The sequence below is a fragment of the Alligator sinensis genome, unplaced genomic scaffold (genome assembly GCF_000455745.1).
Source record: "Alligator sinensis unplaced genomic scaffold, ASM45574v1 scaffold172_1, whole genome shotgun sequence".
Classification (NCBI taxonomy): domain Eukaryota; kingdom Metazoa; phylum Chordata; order Crocodylia; family Alligatoridae; genus Alligator; species Alligator sinensis.
In genome coordinates, this window is record NW_005842168.1 from 1,911,691 (window position 1) to 1,927,935 (window position 16,245).

At 42.3% G+C, this 16,245-nt stretch overlaps 1 protein-coding gene across 1 annotated transcript in view; it reads right to left on the minus strand.

Moving 5' to 3' along the window:
• Positions 1-16,245, minus strand: part of DHCR24 (24-dehydrocholesterol reductase) — a 25,399-nt gene continuing 9,154 nt past the window's right edge. The window contains exons 3-10 of the mRNA XM_025206672.1: positions 11,607-11,762; positions 9,457-9,562; positions 9,071-9,189; positions 8,717-8,980; positions 7,311-7,454; positions 6,642-6,839; positions 5,893-6,071; positions 1-2,348 (exon numbers count right to left, since the gene is read on the minus strand). Coding sequence (XP_025062457.1) covers positions 2,195-2,348; positions 5,893-6,071; positions 6,642-6,839; positions 7,311-7,454; positions 8,717-8,980; positions 9,071-9,189; positions 9,457-9,562; positions 11,607-11,762 — 1,320 coding nt within the window. The 3' untranslated portion in view covers positions 1-2,194. The remainder of the gene's footprint in view (positions 2,349-5,892; positions 6,072-6,641; positions 6,840-7,310; positions 7,455-8,716; positions 8,981-9,070; positions 9,190-9,456; positions 9,563-11,606; positions 11,763-16,245) is intronic.

The following is a 16,245-nucleotide window of genomic DNA, read 5'->3' on the forward strand; positions in this document are numbered from 1 at the left end:
CTCTTAGAACATTTTTATTTTATCATCCATAAAAACACCATTGTAACAGTACAACTGGTTATAGTTTCAACAGGTCATACAACCAAGAGTTTCAACACCATCAGCAGCCATGTGCGTGTTAAGAGTGCATGTATGTGATTGAGAGGCTCATAGTAATAGCATTAATACCATGTACCAAAGTTTGCAGATCCATTATGAAGTGAATAATCAAATACAGTGTATAACTGAAGACTATGAATACATAAGTTAGAGAGAGACAGCTTTGATTTTAAAATTCTTGCATAACATTGAACTTTTAAAAAGCTAGCTATCGATTCATGCCCTGTGCAGATTATCTTCTGGGTAGTGATGGGCTAAACCATGGCTTTGCCACAGAAAAAAAGGCAGCTCCTACTGTGTTGTCTCTGGAGCAGACTGTAAATCAGATTATGATCCTTCAAATCATGATTTATCTGCCATATCAGCTCCTCCTTGTTTTGCGGCACATACCTGGCACAGCATACCTTTCTCTCACCACTGACACAAGTGGGCTGACCACAACATTCAGGCTGTCACTTTTGCCCCATCCATTCCATATATGGATGTAAAAAGCTATACCTTACATCATTTTACTTCCTTGCTTGGCAGTACCAGCACTATGACAATTTGGCCCAATATTCATCACTTGCCATGAATAACCAAGCTTATTCAGGCAACTGCTTCATCATTGGTTTAATCTTAGTCACAAATGTCCATCTATCAATAAATAAAATCATTGGTTTAGCCTTAAACTAAAAGATACAAAAAACTCCCTCACTGGTAGTTGTTTAGAGGTGTTTTCGCTTTACTTGGAAGGCAAGCCCCCCAAAACAAACATTTCTCCATGAGCTTAATAAAGTAAAAATTCAAAGTACTCTTTGGATCAGACGTGGAATCAGTTTAAAACATGGTGCCACATGCAACCTCGCTACTTTTCAATGCTCAGGCAAAATATTGAATGAAGCAGGTCACTGGTGCAAACTGACACAATTACATTTTGCTGTGGAAAGAGGGGTTGGACAGTAAAGTGTCCCAAAAGTTTTCCTTACGAAATTAGTCTCTAGTTGGTTGAAAGGGACCTTCTACAAAGCCCATCAAACTAATCCAGCTAAAATGGAAAGCTAATATTCTCATTAGAACCACATCTGGCACATTTCATATTCCACTATAAAACTGAAGCTTAGGTTGTGTGTGAGTCAGTCTTCAACAACTGTTCAAAAAAAAACATGTATAAATAAAGGACATATTTCTTCTCAAGTCAAGAACAAAATGATGTGAAATTATCCATGTCCTCTCTAACCAAGTATTTATAAGGCACTCAAATTAACCTTAAAAAAAATAGACCCCATGACAAGTACAAACTGTTAATACCTGTCTATATGAAATAGCAGCAGTTTTTTCAGTAGTCTAGAAGCCAAAATGTTTTCCCTTCAAAACATATTAAACTTTATACTGATAAGCAATAACAATAACAAACAAATCCTTAAAGTCCATACCCACTTGATCAGAATCAGTACAAATCTGACAGGCACAAGTGAAGAGGATTTTCTCAAACTTTGATATTTAGGTTTCAAACTGAGACAAGTTGTTAGTGACCATTTGTCTGCTCTGTTAACTGCGAGTTTAATTTGAAAATGTATTAACCATATCTGAATTGTGTTAGCTCTTGACTTCCCTTAAATTTAAAGCCCTGCACCAGTTACTGATCTGAAACAAACATTTTTAAACCTATGATTAAATTTGAAGTAAATCCCTCCCCTTTGGCACCTAATTCTGAGACTTCCCTCATTGTCTAATTCAATGACTTTACGATTTGTCTCAGGTATAATACATGTAATCCAGTAAATAACTGATCTATTTAATTATCTTCTTCTTTCCAATTTTTCCTACTTATTGAAAAGCTATTAATTCACATATACATCACTATGTTCTAAGACATAAAGAGATGTCACAGGGTAGGATTGCAATTCCTTAAATAAAATTACTTTGAGTTGGGAAATTTGTTTTAAAACATACTAACAATTATTAAATACAAGTTTATAAAGTAGGAATCTGTACTTTTAAACATCAACAGTAATGAGCTTATTTTGGACAGTAATAAAGCTTTTGTGAGACTGTAATGACTAACTATTGGTAAATCAATTTTTCCCTGATTGCTTGCTTAAGTTATTCAGGCTCAGTGCCTTGCTGCTTTGCAGATTTTATCATATACCTCTGGGAAGGCATCCTTGCAATTCATTTGCTCCCTCAGCTTGTGGTAGAGGGAACCATCAAACATATCCCAGAATTCCTCACGGCTCATATAACAATCTGCATACAACATTTGAAAACTGAAATAAAAAAGGGATAAGTAAATGTTAATGTCATTGTAAAATTTCAAGTAAAAACATGCAGGAATTTAGAAGAAGCAATAAATTATGGCTACAATTCATGATATTTAAATTCCACTTTTTAAAAGAGCGAATAAAATATATTTATTACCATGCATTATGCTGAAATATTCAGCCAGACAGTTTAATGGCAGAATACTTACAACTGCATTTGGAAATAGAGATCAGAATATAAAATGGACAATGCTACTGATTTTTTCCATGAACTTTTTTGGCGAAGGGGGACAAAAAAATAAGTTACACTTGAAATAGTGGTTTTAAAAATGAACACATGCTTCAGAGGATCTTTCCTAGACAGTGTCTTGCCATCTTATTAGTTTTTGTTATGCCACTAAAAGATACAATCTACACACAGTTTGATTTACTGTTGAATCATAAATAAGTTTTCCAAAAAAGACATTTCCGCATGGACTCATATAGGTCTGAAAGGAACCCTCAAAAATGGTCAGGTATTTGTACATCATCCCTGACAGAGGTCCGTCCGACCTGTTCTTAAAAATGTTCAACCTTATCTTCTTCACCATCTGGAACATTTGAGTCTTTAAAATGAAAAATTTCAGCTTGTGTGTATGCTTTAAACACTGAGCAGTATACTGAAGAATGTGGCTTTCTGTAATGCACTGTTACACAATTTGTCCAAGAGAAAAGCACTGTTTCACATTATGCTGCTTTGAATCAGACATGAGATCATGCTTGTGAAGATAAAACACTAACTCATGAAGAACTGGCAATACCAAAAATGCCTCTTACAATAAATACATATATAATTTTGAGTTGGGCCCTATGATGAAGGCCAAAATACCATCTAACATTACATCCCTCCTTTCAGGGGAGGTTGAGGGAAGTGCCTGATGCAGCAGTGGGGGAAATGTCTATATAGGCATGCAGTGCAGCAGTGGATGGGGGGAAGCATGCGAGTGGCATGCATGATATGGTTTACAGTTTGCAGCCCCTGCTTGTGTAGCCCCTCGGGTATGTAGCCCTTGAGGTAGAAGTTGGACAGTCCCGTATTGGTCTACTGCGTGGTTATGAATCTGTAGAATTTTACAAAGTATTTAAGGCTAAGTCTGTTTTCATATGAACAGTACATACAATAAATAAATACTGTGAAGAGTAAGTGCAGCCTGGTTGTTTAAAGGGAGATGACATATGGGAACAGGAAGCCCCAGAAAACAAGGGAGAATAGACAGAGAATATGGTAGAAAAAAACTGTTTGCTTCATTGAAAGAAAGTGTGAGGATTTGTATGCCACCTGGTTGGCATGCTACAACTATCTAGCACAAGAGGACCATAAAAGAAGAGCACCACAGTTATACTGCAATGTGGAAACAAGCCAACAGAAGACGTATTCCCTGTTCAAAAATGAAAGCCAACAGAAGATGTATTCCCATCCTCCTTCTGAGCAAACCATAACAGGCAGTGACTCGAGGGAGTCATTTATGTAAATTAGCACAGCCTGTACTCCAAAATGCATTTTTGTAATATTGTTCTTTATATGTATGTCTGTCGTATGGTTATGTGGTTGTTAATAAAAAAAATACAGAAAAAAAAGGAGTTGACTTATTCTGACAGGTCAAATATTTTGGCTCTACATTGTGTATGTTCCCTGCATCATCTCAAAAACAGACTCAACAGTGTTACATAGCCATGTAGGACTCAAGTTCTTACCACCTGAAGTTATGTAAAAATAGAAAGCTGAATACATCTAGATAAGTTTGACTGGCAAATTAAATATTATAATGTAGTTAATTTTTAAAAAAAGACAAACTTAAAAGACTATTCCACTGTGTCAGATTGTGGGCAAGGCCCTCACTCCTGCTGTTACAACTTTCTCACCAAGTTGCAAAGAGTTTCTAAAATTCTCAGCTGCAGCTGAAGAAAAACTCTCCCAGCAAGAACTAAAAAACCCTACTGCAAGTCCTGGTAAAGGACAGGGCAGAGCCATCACAGACCATGACGTGCAGTCTATGGTCAGTGCTGCAATCTGGAGACAGAAGAGAATTTCAGCCACCACACATTACGCATTAAGTAAAGCATGGCGAAAATTTAAGACAGTCATAAGGACTATGTACCAAGGCGCAGGCAATTATTTCAGGTGGAGCGTTGCTTAACAGTTTGGTGAAATTTAGAGGGCCGCATGGGCAGCCGTGCCCCTTGACAGTTGCGCCCCCCCGTCCCACCCCTAACCTTTGCCACCGGAAGTCCCTCCCCTTGCCCACCCCCAAAATACTCCTTTTGGGAGGGAGGGGTTGCCATCTTAGAACCAGAAAAAACCAAATCATACACTACAAGTTAGACACCTACTATAATGTATTTTAATTTTATTACAAAAAAAGTTTTTGTTGTGATTTGTTGGTGTACTGTATATAGAGATGATTACATAATAACTCAAAAATAAATTCTTAGTCTTATATATTGTGGGGAGGGTGTATGATGGGGCATGGAGGGGGGTGTGTGTGTATGGTGGAGAGGTGTATGGTGGAGTGTGCGGGAGATGTATGGTTGGGTGTGGGGGTTGTGAGGGGATATGGCTGTGTGTGTGGGGGGCAATAGGGTAGGTTGGGGGGCTGCGGATATGTGGGGGGGTTTGGGGGCAGGGGGTGAGTGTGTAGCATTTGTGGGAGAGTGCAGGGGTGTGAGGACAGCAGGCAAGGGCACAGGGACCTGAATAGCAGGGGGCAGGGAAGGCAGCTGGCTCCAGTGCATAGGCCTTCCCTCCAGTGCTGCGCGAGTGTAGGAGCTGCCTCTGCACAGAGGGAGCGCCAGCAATAGACTGCCCAGTGGGGGCTGTGCTCCACACCATGATGTGCAGTGCTGGCTGGAAGCATGCGCTGCCAGGCACAAGTGCTCCAAGTGCCCCTGCCTGCTGCTGCTGCCTGCCAGGGCTACGCACCATGAGCAGAGTGGGCAGGGGGTGTGCCCACACCCCTTCCACCCTCCCTCACACCCATACCCCGCCCATCTGAACTCCATGCTGCTGCCACCCATCCTGGGCATGGGCTCCGCGCTGCCGCCAGCCCCAGCCCCACATTCCCACCCAGATGCAGCTCCACCCCCGCCACTTCCCTACCTGCTGCTTGGGGCAAGTGGGATGCCAGGGAAGCTGAGCAGGTCCCCGGTGGCTGTAGTGGCAGCAGAAGCCCCACCTGGAAGCTGCTGCCGGCCAGGCCGGGTCTTTCCGTCCACAAGGGTGGGAGCAAGGTGCAATAGGATATGTGGGCAGGGGTGTGTATACGTGGGCATTTCGATCCCACCCTCATGGGCAGAAAGGCTGGGTGGGGTACAATTCATTGGTGGGCACCGCAGGCTGGAAAAAGTGCCTGGCGGGCCAGATCTGTCCCATGGACTATATTTTGCCTGCCCCTGCTATATACAGTCAGAATAATTAAAATTTAATATTGCAATAATATAAAGTTAAAAACATGCTGATTAAGCATCAAGATAGTCAGTCATGTGGTGCTGTTCTGAAGACTAAGAATCTTACCCATGCACATTTCTTACAAACTTTTCCAGTTGTCTCATTGAAGCTCTAGCTTCAAATTGTTTTGTTTTGGGGCCTCCATAAGCTCCTATATCCACATAGAGTTCCATTTCATCACCCTTTGGATGGACCATACCAGGGTTATTAGGTAATATGAAAGGACATAACCAGAGGGGATAAACCTGCAGAGATAAGGAAATATATTTAAGAGCAAAACACCAAGTCCTTTGTTAATGAAGCTGACAAAATTACAACCAAATTACACATTCCAAAAAATTTCAGATAAACTTTTGAACACAAGACCTGAAGAGCTGTCTTTGCATTCAGAAGTTTATCTAACTCCACCCCAACTTATACAGTTGGTTGAATAAAAGATATCAGCCTAAGAAATCTGTGCCTTGCATACTTTCTGGACCATGACAGCTACAACACTTACGTTTTTATCAACCATTTCAGATAAAACAAAATCCGATCAAGTTTTACCCAGTATTGTTTCTTTTAAAATAACTGTTTGTTTAAAGATAAAAATTCTAGCAATCTGAATCTTAAGATTTATTCTCCTCTTTCTTTTTGCTAAGTATTTAATTTCATCTGTAGCATAACAGGGTATAATTAACTGTCATCATTTTCTTAAAATTAACATCCTGACATTTTGTGCCAGAGGCACAGCTGTAAAACAAGATTAGTGATCACCATTCAAATGTTTACAAGCTTTGTATCATTTGTATCAGATTTTTAAGATGTGCTCTTACATTAAGGTCACTGTGGAAGGTTTTGATAGATTTTTCAAGGCTTTTCATTGGAACCAACATGTCTTGTACAACATGATGCTGCTCATATAGCTTACGAGTAGCTTCTCCTTGTGTCAATTTCAACAGAGAGATTTTTGGAGGAACCATCCAGCCAAAAATGTAACGAAAAATAGGATTATTGCCAAAAGGAATTATATCCTTAAAAGAGAAAAAAGAAAAGTTGGGAGTACATTAAGTGAAACAAAAGTCAGAATTTCAGATTTTTATTTTGATAGCTCCATTAAATCACAACTCTCAAACTAAACTAATGAAAGATACATACTATATTAATATGGCTATAGAGCAAGGGTTGTCAACCGGGTGTATACGTACCCCCTGGGGGTACTTAGGAAGGCCCCAGGGGGTATGCGGCGGCACAGAGAAGTGGGGGGTACTTGGGAAGTGCCGCTGCTGCGTGCTGCCACTGCGCCACCCCCCATGTCCAGAAGGGGGGACCCACCAGGAGGGGTACTCTCCTTAAAAAAAGGTTGAAAAACCCTGATATAGAGTACGAGGACATTATTATGAATTTGATGCAATACTCAAAATTCTCTTATTTCTATGGTAGGCACATCCATTGGTTCCAATCTAGATCCATTTTAGAGTGCTTTTTGGCAATCAAAATCTTACTTGCAGTTCCCAGAAGATACTACGTGTGTGTCTGTGGTAGTAATGCCTTGCTGGAATGTACTCTGACCCAGTTTGGTTAGCCTTCAGATACTTTTCCGCATGCTTGAAAAACCATGGCTTGTAGTAGTTACCAATTCTATTTATCTAAAAAAATTTTTTGTAAAAATGAGCATGTGCATGTATCTATATGAAACAACAAATACCAATACAGTTATTATTCCTTACTTGAAAATTTGATAAATGTGGTATTAAGTGTACTTGGTAACATAAGACTTTCATTTTGCAGTTACTCTTAGAGGAAAGAACAGCATACATGTCAAGAAAACTTTTAAAATGTGATTTTCATATGTTGGTGTTTTACACCATAGTATAGATGCGTTTTGCTCTCCATCTTTTCCAATTTTTCCTCATTAACATTAACTTACAATAGGGTTTGGCTTCTATAAAGCAAATTAGATCTTTCAAGCAGGGGTGCCAAACTCATTTGGGCCCATGGGCCAGATGAAGGGCACAGGGCCAATCTGTGGGGCAGATTGTATCCACAGACCAGCCCCATGCACTGCAGCATGGAGGGCTAGTCTGGTGAGGTACTACATGCAGCACACACTACAGATCCAGCCCCACATGTCACATCTAGCACACATCGACTCTAGTTCAGGGTTCACACTGCACGCAGTGCCTGCATCAGACAGACCCAGCACAATGGCTCCTGCACACAGCTCCATGCACCATACAGCACACAGGACTGGAGCCAGTATATGTGGCTTGTGATATGTGGGGTAGGTCTAAGACCAACCCACGGGCTCCTAGGTTTCTATGGGCTGGATCTGGCCTGTGGGCTGTTTATTTGACAGCCTTGATTTAAAGCAGATGTAGATATTTTAGGAATATTACGCTCTCAAGTCATTATTGGGCAAAAGTCTCCACATGGCAAACAGTTCCATAGCATGTTTTGGCCAACATTTAATAGTAATTTTCTAGCCAAATGATATTACTTTATATTGACATTGTAGTAATTTATATATACAAATCTCCCCCTCCCCCCAGTTTTATTTTCCCATTTTAAATCATAGCATTTTTTCCCCATAAGTAGGTAGAGATGATTTTGTTTTTGTATTCTGAAATGTTGTGGCCATAGACTAAACTATGTACTAGAAAAATAAAACTTAGAGGTTTGAAAAAACCTACCAATATAGGAAATTCAGGTGTAAGCTCATGAATGTATTACTGCCTGCAGAACTGTATTGCTAAATACATTCAACCACTTCAGCCATCCCCAACTATTTTATAGTCCATTAAAAAGTATATGCTTGTATCATTTCTGAAATTTTGTTTTACATCCTCATATAGTGCATTTTTTTCATGAAAGAGAACTGAAATGCTGCTTATTGGTTTCCCTTAGTTACCTTGCCTTGTTCTGCTTCATCAGTCAAGATTCCTGTCATGATGACTGCTTCTTCCAGAGAGTACACCAGTCCTTCCACAAAATTGTTTTCTTTCTTTTTAGATTCTTCAGTAAACTTTTCACATATCTTCTCCAAACCTCTTACAGGCTCATAATGTAATTTTACGTATTTCTTGACAGGAACCATTTTTATTTCTGCTGCAACCAGGAACCCCAGAGTACCGCAAGACCAAGGCACAGCATAAAACAGGTCTGAATTTTCAGTCTGCAAAAAGTGTGTCATACTAAATCATATGTCCATACTTACAACCGTCAATGACATTGTAAATCATTGCAAAATAACATTTTCTCTTACTGGTGAACATCTCACAAGACTTCCATCAGCGAGAACAAGTTCATAAGCCAAGCAGGTATGTTGAAAAAGTCCATAGATATGGGATGAAGACTCAATGCCAGTTCCCATGATCAGACCACCTTATTAAGAGATCAGACAATACAATCATTTGAAACTTACTTCCCTTTAAGAAGAAACTAATTTACAGAACAAGTTTTTTAAAGGGCTCTTACAGTCATTTTAGAACAGGTTTAAAGCTCAGAAAAATATCTATAATATAATGTCCCAGCAGAATACATAGATTAGTGAGAATTTCTTTTAAAATGTTTTTGAGAAGCTGAGACTATATGTCATTATAGATATAGAAGATATTTAATTAAAAAAAAAAGAAGTCATGCACTTCTCACCTACTGTGAGGTCATCAAGTTCTGGGACCACTGGAAGAGTCCAACCCATAGGGTTCAAGTGAGCTGTCAACTGACCCATTGTGACCAATGGTTCCGCACGGACCACCTAAAAATAAAAATATTATTCTACTATTAGTGCTGACAACACAAATCTGGATTGCACTTCTGTGTATTATCAGAATTAAGACACACTGCAAGTCAAGAGTTTAATTAAAAATATTTGTGAAGCTGTTTAGAGATTACTCCCTCTATCCCAACATCTTGAAAAACTCTCCTGCTAAATCCCCTAAAGATAATACAACAGGTGTTTTAGAGTTCAGTTCATTACACAGATTAGTTGCTTACAATTTCTTTCAGATAAAATGCTCCATGCATGGATTTAAAAAAATATTAAATATGGTGGGTTTACTGTTTGTGAAAGGGCACGTCTCCACAAGACGCTGACAGTGCAGCAGCCTAATAATATTACGCAGTAGTGCGTCACAGCACGGACCATACTAATTTGCTACTGCACAGTATTATTATTAGGCTACTGTGCAGTAGTGTCACTTAAAAGACATAAGCCAGCTACTGTGCAGTAACTCAGTTACTGTGCATTTTAGTACCTGATTATATAAGTACTAAATAAATGCATACTAGCCACTACTTAGAGTCTCATACAGACAAACACTACCATTTTAAAATGGTGCATGCATAGGCGCATGTACCCTTTGCAAGCTCATTTTATCATATTCATGTCCTAATATTCTTGACGTTTGAAGTGTTCAGTTGTGTTCCTATGTTTGCAAAACTCTAGTTTATATACACACAAGATTTCCACAAATGAGGTACTTGGCATTATTTAAATTAAGCTATTTTGATGCTCTTAACTGAGACAGTGCTTTGAATCAATTGATTTAAGATAACACTTCAAGAAAAGCAGAAGTGTTACCTTTAATGAGAGGACAGTATTCCAAAAAAGTTTCACAATTCTTATACTCAGAAGACGTATGTAAGGGCAGACAACTTTAACTGAACAGGCACAAGATTTTTTTTCAGAAATAACTAGATTTTGTTTATGAAATGCATAAATCTCTCAGAAAAAAATATATTTAAAAAGTTTGCCCCATAATATACCACATTCACAAAATTCTGCCAGGGCTTTCAGAGTGAGGCATAGTACTGAATAGTTTGGAAGTAGCCCTTAAGTCATTTTGACCGGCTCTTCAGAGTATGGCGGGGGCAGGGGAGTTGCACAAGAAAGTGGAAACAAAGCCTTTCATGTGTCTTTCAAAGCTGCATTTTCAGTAGAGAGACTTGAAAAGACAGCAATGACATGATTCACTTTGGGTGCATCTACATGTGCCCCTGACTGCACAGGACCTGCCGGTACTGCATGGTCTCAGTGGCACACGGGTCGTTTTTTTACCCTACTGTGCAGTAGCACCGAGCTACTGCAGCAGCTGTTGCTACTGCACAGGAGTGGTGGCATCACGGTTAGTGCCCGCCAATGCTACATTGCCTCAGCTCGTTGCTACAGTGACGTAGCATCTAGTAAGATGATTATCTTTGCATCTGTTAGGGCTACAGAATTTTTTAAATCAAAGAATAAATGATCTAGGCACAAATATGTCCTCAAAATAAGAACCCAAATAATGAGCTGGCTCATACCAGACCCTTGAATCTAAAAGCTTTGTTCAAGAGTGTCAGGTTCTACTATGAATCAGTATCTTATGTCCATTTTCTCTTCCAGGAAGAAAATAATTTGCTCTGCAGTTCAAATTTACAGACCGATTCACTCTGTGTTGTGCACAATATTGATGCTGTTCTGCTTTAATGCTAGAAGTGAATTACAACAAAAAAAACTTTTCATTTTTTTTTACCAAAATATACATGAAGACATCATACTAGAATTTGTGTATTTTTTAAGCCAGATCTTAAATATTTCTAAGAAACCTGGGCACATCAGACCCACAAAATTATGAGAGCAGAACTGCATGCTCAAACACATTACGCTACCTTCCAAACTAGCAGCCATGTAGTACGTTTGAAGGCACTACTGCCTAGCACAGTAGGTTAATAATGCAAACTTACCACTACTGTCCTTTAGCCAAGAACCATAATAAAATACTGGCAACATTATTGTTCCTAAACTTTTCTACATGTATTACCTGTCTTTCAGTATCTACTTCTAGAATATCCATTAAGTTGATCATTATGTTCTTATGAGTCTTCTTGTACTTCCCAACGCGAAGTGATACAGTTAGCCAACCGGGTCGGCCAGTACACATGTATGTTTTCCTGCCTTCCTTTTTCCATTCCCGCACCTGCAAGAGTTCATGATTAGACTTATACTTTGAAATATAGAAATGCAAGCATGAAAATGATAAGTGAAAACTGTTTTCCCAGTTTGAAAGCATCTGAATTATTTGTCAATAATGCAGCCTGGAAGTTTTAGCATGACTCAGACCTGTGAACTTTTCACAAAATAGCACCAGTAGTTCTAACTGTCTGAGGGTAATAATTATAAAAGATCCATACTTCTGAGCTTTTGGCATGTTATTCAGAAAAACTATTAGTAAATAATATTTTAAAAATCCACAGGAAAAATGAGTCACTCTGCAAATGTTCATTGGCATAAATAGGCTCAACGCCATGTAAGACAGTGAAACTGCACCTATCTGTGACCACAGAAAATTTGGCCCACAATGTGAAAAAAAAAAAGGCAAAGATAAAGGTCACAGGGAAACTGCACAGATACATCTCCCTATTAGGGCTATGCAAAGCTTCGGTAGCTGATTCGATTTGGAGGAGATTCGGCCCAATTCGGTGGCCAAATCTCCGAATCTGAATCGGGAGACTCATTCATCTCTCCAAATCAAATCAAATCAGAAGCCTCCAAATCGATTCAGACAGATTTGGAGATTCGGCCATAGACTGTACTAGGCAGTGGTGGTGGGAGCAGCTAGGGGAGCAGCTGGAAGGGCCTGGAGAAGCTGCAGCTCATCCGGCTGCTCCCCCTGCTGGGGCAAGGCAGGCAGTGCTGGCAGCCCCAGAAGAAGCTGCCGAGGCTGTGGGGAATGATCAGGGAGCTGGGGGATCGAGCTGGGAACTGGGGAATTGAACCAGGAATTGGGGGGGAATGATTGGGGGCTTGGGGAACAAACAGGGGCTTCCCCCCAGCTACTGGTTTGATCCTGCAGCTCCTGGCTTCTCCCGGGGCTGCCAGCACTGCCTGCCTCACCCCAGCAGGGGGGGCAGCTGGATGTGCCATGGCTTGAGCCAGCAGCCCTTGGAGAAGCCATGGGGGCTAACGACTGGGTAGCTGGGGGAATAATGGGGAGCTGAGGGATTGAACCGGGAGCTGGGGAGAAGCCCCTGTTCATTCTGCCAGGCCGATCATTCCCCCCAACTCCCAGTTCGATCCCTCAGCTCCCCAATCATTCCCCTCAGCCCCTGTGGCTTCCCTTGGGGCTGCCAGCACTGCCTGCCTCGCTTGTTGGAGGGGAGCAGCTGGGATAGCTGCATCTTCTCCCGGGGCTGCTGGCTTAAGCCAGGGCTTGTCTGGCTGCTCCCCCCGCTGCTCCTGCTGGCACTGCCTGCCTGTATAGTCTATGACCGAATAAGATTTGGCACCGAATATCTTCAGATTTGGATTAATCGAATCAGGACAGTGATTCAAATTACCGAATCGAATCACTGTCCCTCCGAATCACCGAATCCAAAGCGAATACTTTTCGCTTCGCACAGGCCTAGGCCCTATGTATCTGCATATCTAGTATGACTAGATTTTAGAGAACTAGAATTCTAGACAGGTGATTTTATTTTACCCTAAATGCATGCATGTAGACAGCCTGCTTCTAACAATTACAAAGCTTAAAGGATAATTCCTTACACACTAATATTAAAGTGTACCTATAATATTCTAATATAATAAAGGGCTTGGTCTATCTGTCTGTCCATAATGCTCTTGGAGCACTCTGACTGGTTACTGAAACGACCTATCAGAGTGTTCCAAGAGCATTAAGAATGGGAGGCGGTGGCGCGGCACCATGACAGCGGGGATGAAGCAGGGGGGTAAGGCCAGCACCACTAGCCCTACCCCCTCCCTCTGGGCCCTGCTCCCTGGAGGCAGCAGCAGCACGGGATGCTGGCAGAGGGGGACAGAGGGGCAAGCTTCCCCACCCCTGCTCTTGGGAAGTAGTGGCATGGGGAGGGGTGGTTAGGGTTAGCAAGCTTGCCCTGCACCTCTCTCCCATCATTCTTGATGGGCAATTGGTTAGTTTGTAAAGAATGTGAGAGAGAGGAAAAATGGGCAAGATAAGAATAAGGGATAGACTGTAAAATGTTAAGTAATGGAAAAAAATTCCATGTTTTCTAAAATGATAGTAAAAAAAAGTCTCAGCCTTACTCCAATATTCCATTAGCTATTTGAACAATAATAAAATACTGGTTGTCCAGCTATGGGAAAAATGAACATTGATACATAACATTAATTAAGTCATCCAACAGGCTGTAGCAGGTGTACAATGAAGAAAACTGCAGACTACAGTCCCAGTCCTGCCACTACATCAGCGTAGAAAGATGCACACAGGATCCACAAAAAAAGGAAGGGCAATCGTCAAATGTCCGAATCATCCGTATTAATGGTGTTCAAACTTTTCCCTGGCTGGCTAGATGGGCAGTACCCTGTCCCTCTGCAGCCTGGATCCCGCTAGTGGTCCCGATCTGGCACAGGGGCCAGCATGGTGGGCACCATTCAGCCATGCAGAGTGGAGCACAGGGCAGCCCAGCCGCAACCTGATCCCACAGGAGAAAGGGGGCATGGCTTGGCTCCAAGCTGATCCCACAGGGGAAAGGAGGCATGGCTTGGCCCCAAGCTGATCCCACAGGGGAAAGGGGGCATGGCTTGGTCCTGCAGGGGAGGGAAAGGGGGCACAGCTTGGTTTTATTGGGGGGGTGGGAGGAAGAGAGTGTGGCTTGGCCCCAACCCAGCCCTGCTGGGGAGGGGGAGAGGGGGCATGGCCCAGCCTCAATCTAGATGCAGGAGAGGGAGAAGTGGCTTAACTGCAACCAGCAGTGTGGGGTTTGGGAATTTGGCAGGGGGAGGGTGACCGCATTAAATGACCACTGCTCTCCTGCCATCAAACTTCCTACCTGTGAGGAGCCCCGCAGGCCAGATAGAATGGCTTCATAGGCTACATTTGGCTCATAAGCAGGAGGTTGAGCGCCCCTGATCTATACCAGTGATTCTCAACCTTTTGGCTCTGAGGGCCAGATGTGCGGGGCCAGCCTGTGGACTAGATCTGCAGTCAGTGCCCAGAACCACAGCCCAGATCTGGCCCTGCACCACCTGAATTTCCAGTGATTTTAAGGTTAAGTAATATATGAATGCTCCATAATATTGTCAAGGTAAGTTTCAGCAAAAGTATGCTTACCACTACTAATAATGCCATAAAGGTTGTTATTCATCCTTATTAAAACTGTGGCAGTTATTTTAAACTCAAGAATATAACTGGGAAAAGACTCAATTTAACTGTAATACAAATCCAATAATATATTACTTTTATGTTTAATACAAGAGGCAAACAACCCTTTTTTCTCCTTAAACTTAAAAAGGGCAAGGTGGTGTACCACATGTGGCTTATCAAGATATTAGGACTTGTACTTTCTTAAGTAAGTGTTGCCATGCAAACTACAGAGTAAAACGGCAGAAAATGAGATAGAAGAAAAAAAAGCACAGATATGACTTCATTTTTCTCAATTGTTGCACATGGGCAACAGAGGCTGGATTCGGCTCTGCAAATGCCACCGAAGATTAGAGAGAGAGAGAGATCAGCAGAGAAATGTTACATCAGTGATGCTATGCAATGAGTTGGCAGAAACCTCATTATGGGATTCATAAAAAGGACGCCTATTTATACAGCGTAGGTGCCAACAATGCAACTCAAAACTACTCTTGCCAGCAGCAGTACAATGTAAGGCAACCTGCTGCCAGGAAGCCGGGCTGGTTACTAACCAACTCTATCTTTATAACAGTCTCCCCAGCCGCCCCCACATTTCCAAATGCCAGCGAAGAAAGCAAGTTTTGCGACATGAAGGTACGGCTGCTCCGGACCAAGCAGACGAGCCAAGTACCAGGTGCGGGAGCTGCACGGAGAGACTGGTTTACACCAGCGGAGCTGCAGCCTGAGCGTCCTCGTTGACCTAAAGACGGGCAAAAACAGATGCGGTGCGAGAGATGTTCGGATGCATCCGAGTCAGAAACCCGGGAGCATCATCGCAGCCCTCAGCACGCGCAGCTCGTCCCTGGAACGAACCGCCGTTCCCTCCAACCGGCCACGACCTAAGCAACACCCGGGGCTAAAAAACACACGGCCGGTCTGATTCGCACCCTGTCCCGCAACAAGCGGCAGACCTCCCAGACAGACCCTTGTCCTACATGACGCACCTAGCAAGCATCCCGGGGGCTCCACATGACGCACGGACACAACTGAATAGGCCACAGTCGTTATCGCACCATCAAAACGACTGGGGAGCTACCCAAAAAGAGCTGACCCATGACAACGTTAGCTGGAAACCGTGTCACAACTCCGCAGCTGGTTTCACCCGCACGTGGGGCGACTGATGAGGCAGCGCCGCGCTGTCCTGCCCCTGTTTTGAAGTGGGCAGGGCTGACCATCCCTGGATTAGAGCCCAGAAACGGAGACAAGGGGTTCCCCCCCACCCCGCAGCCCCCAGGCCCAGAGGCTGCGCTTGCCCTGGGTGTCACCTGCGCCTGGATGTTGCGGACGCGCTGGCTGTGCTGCC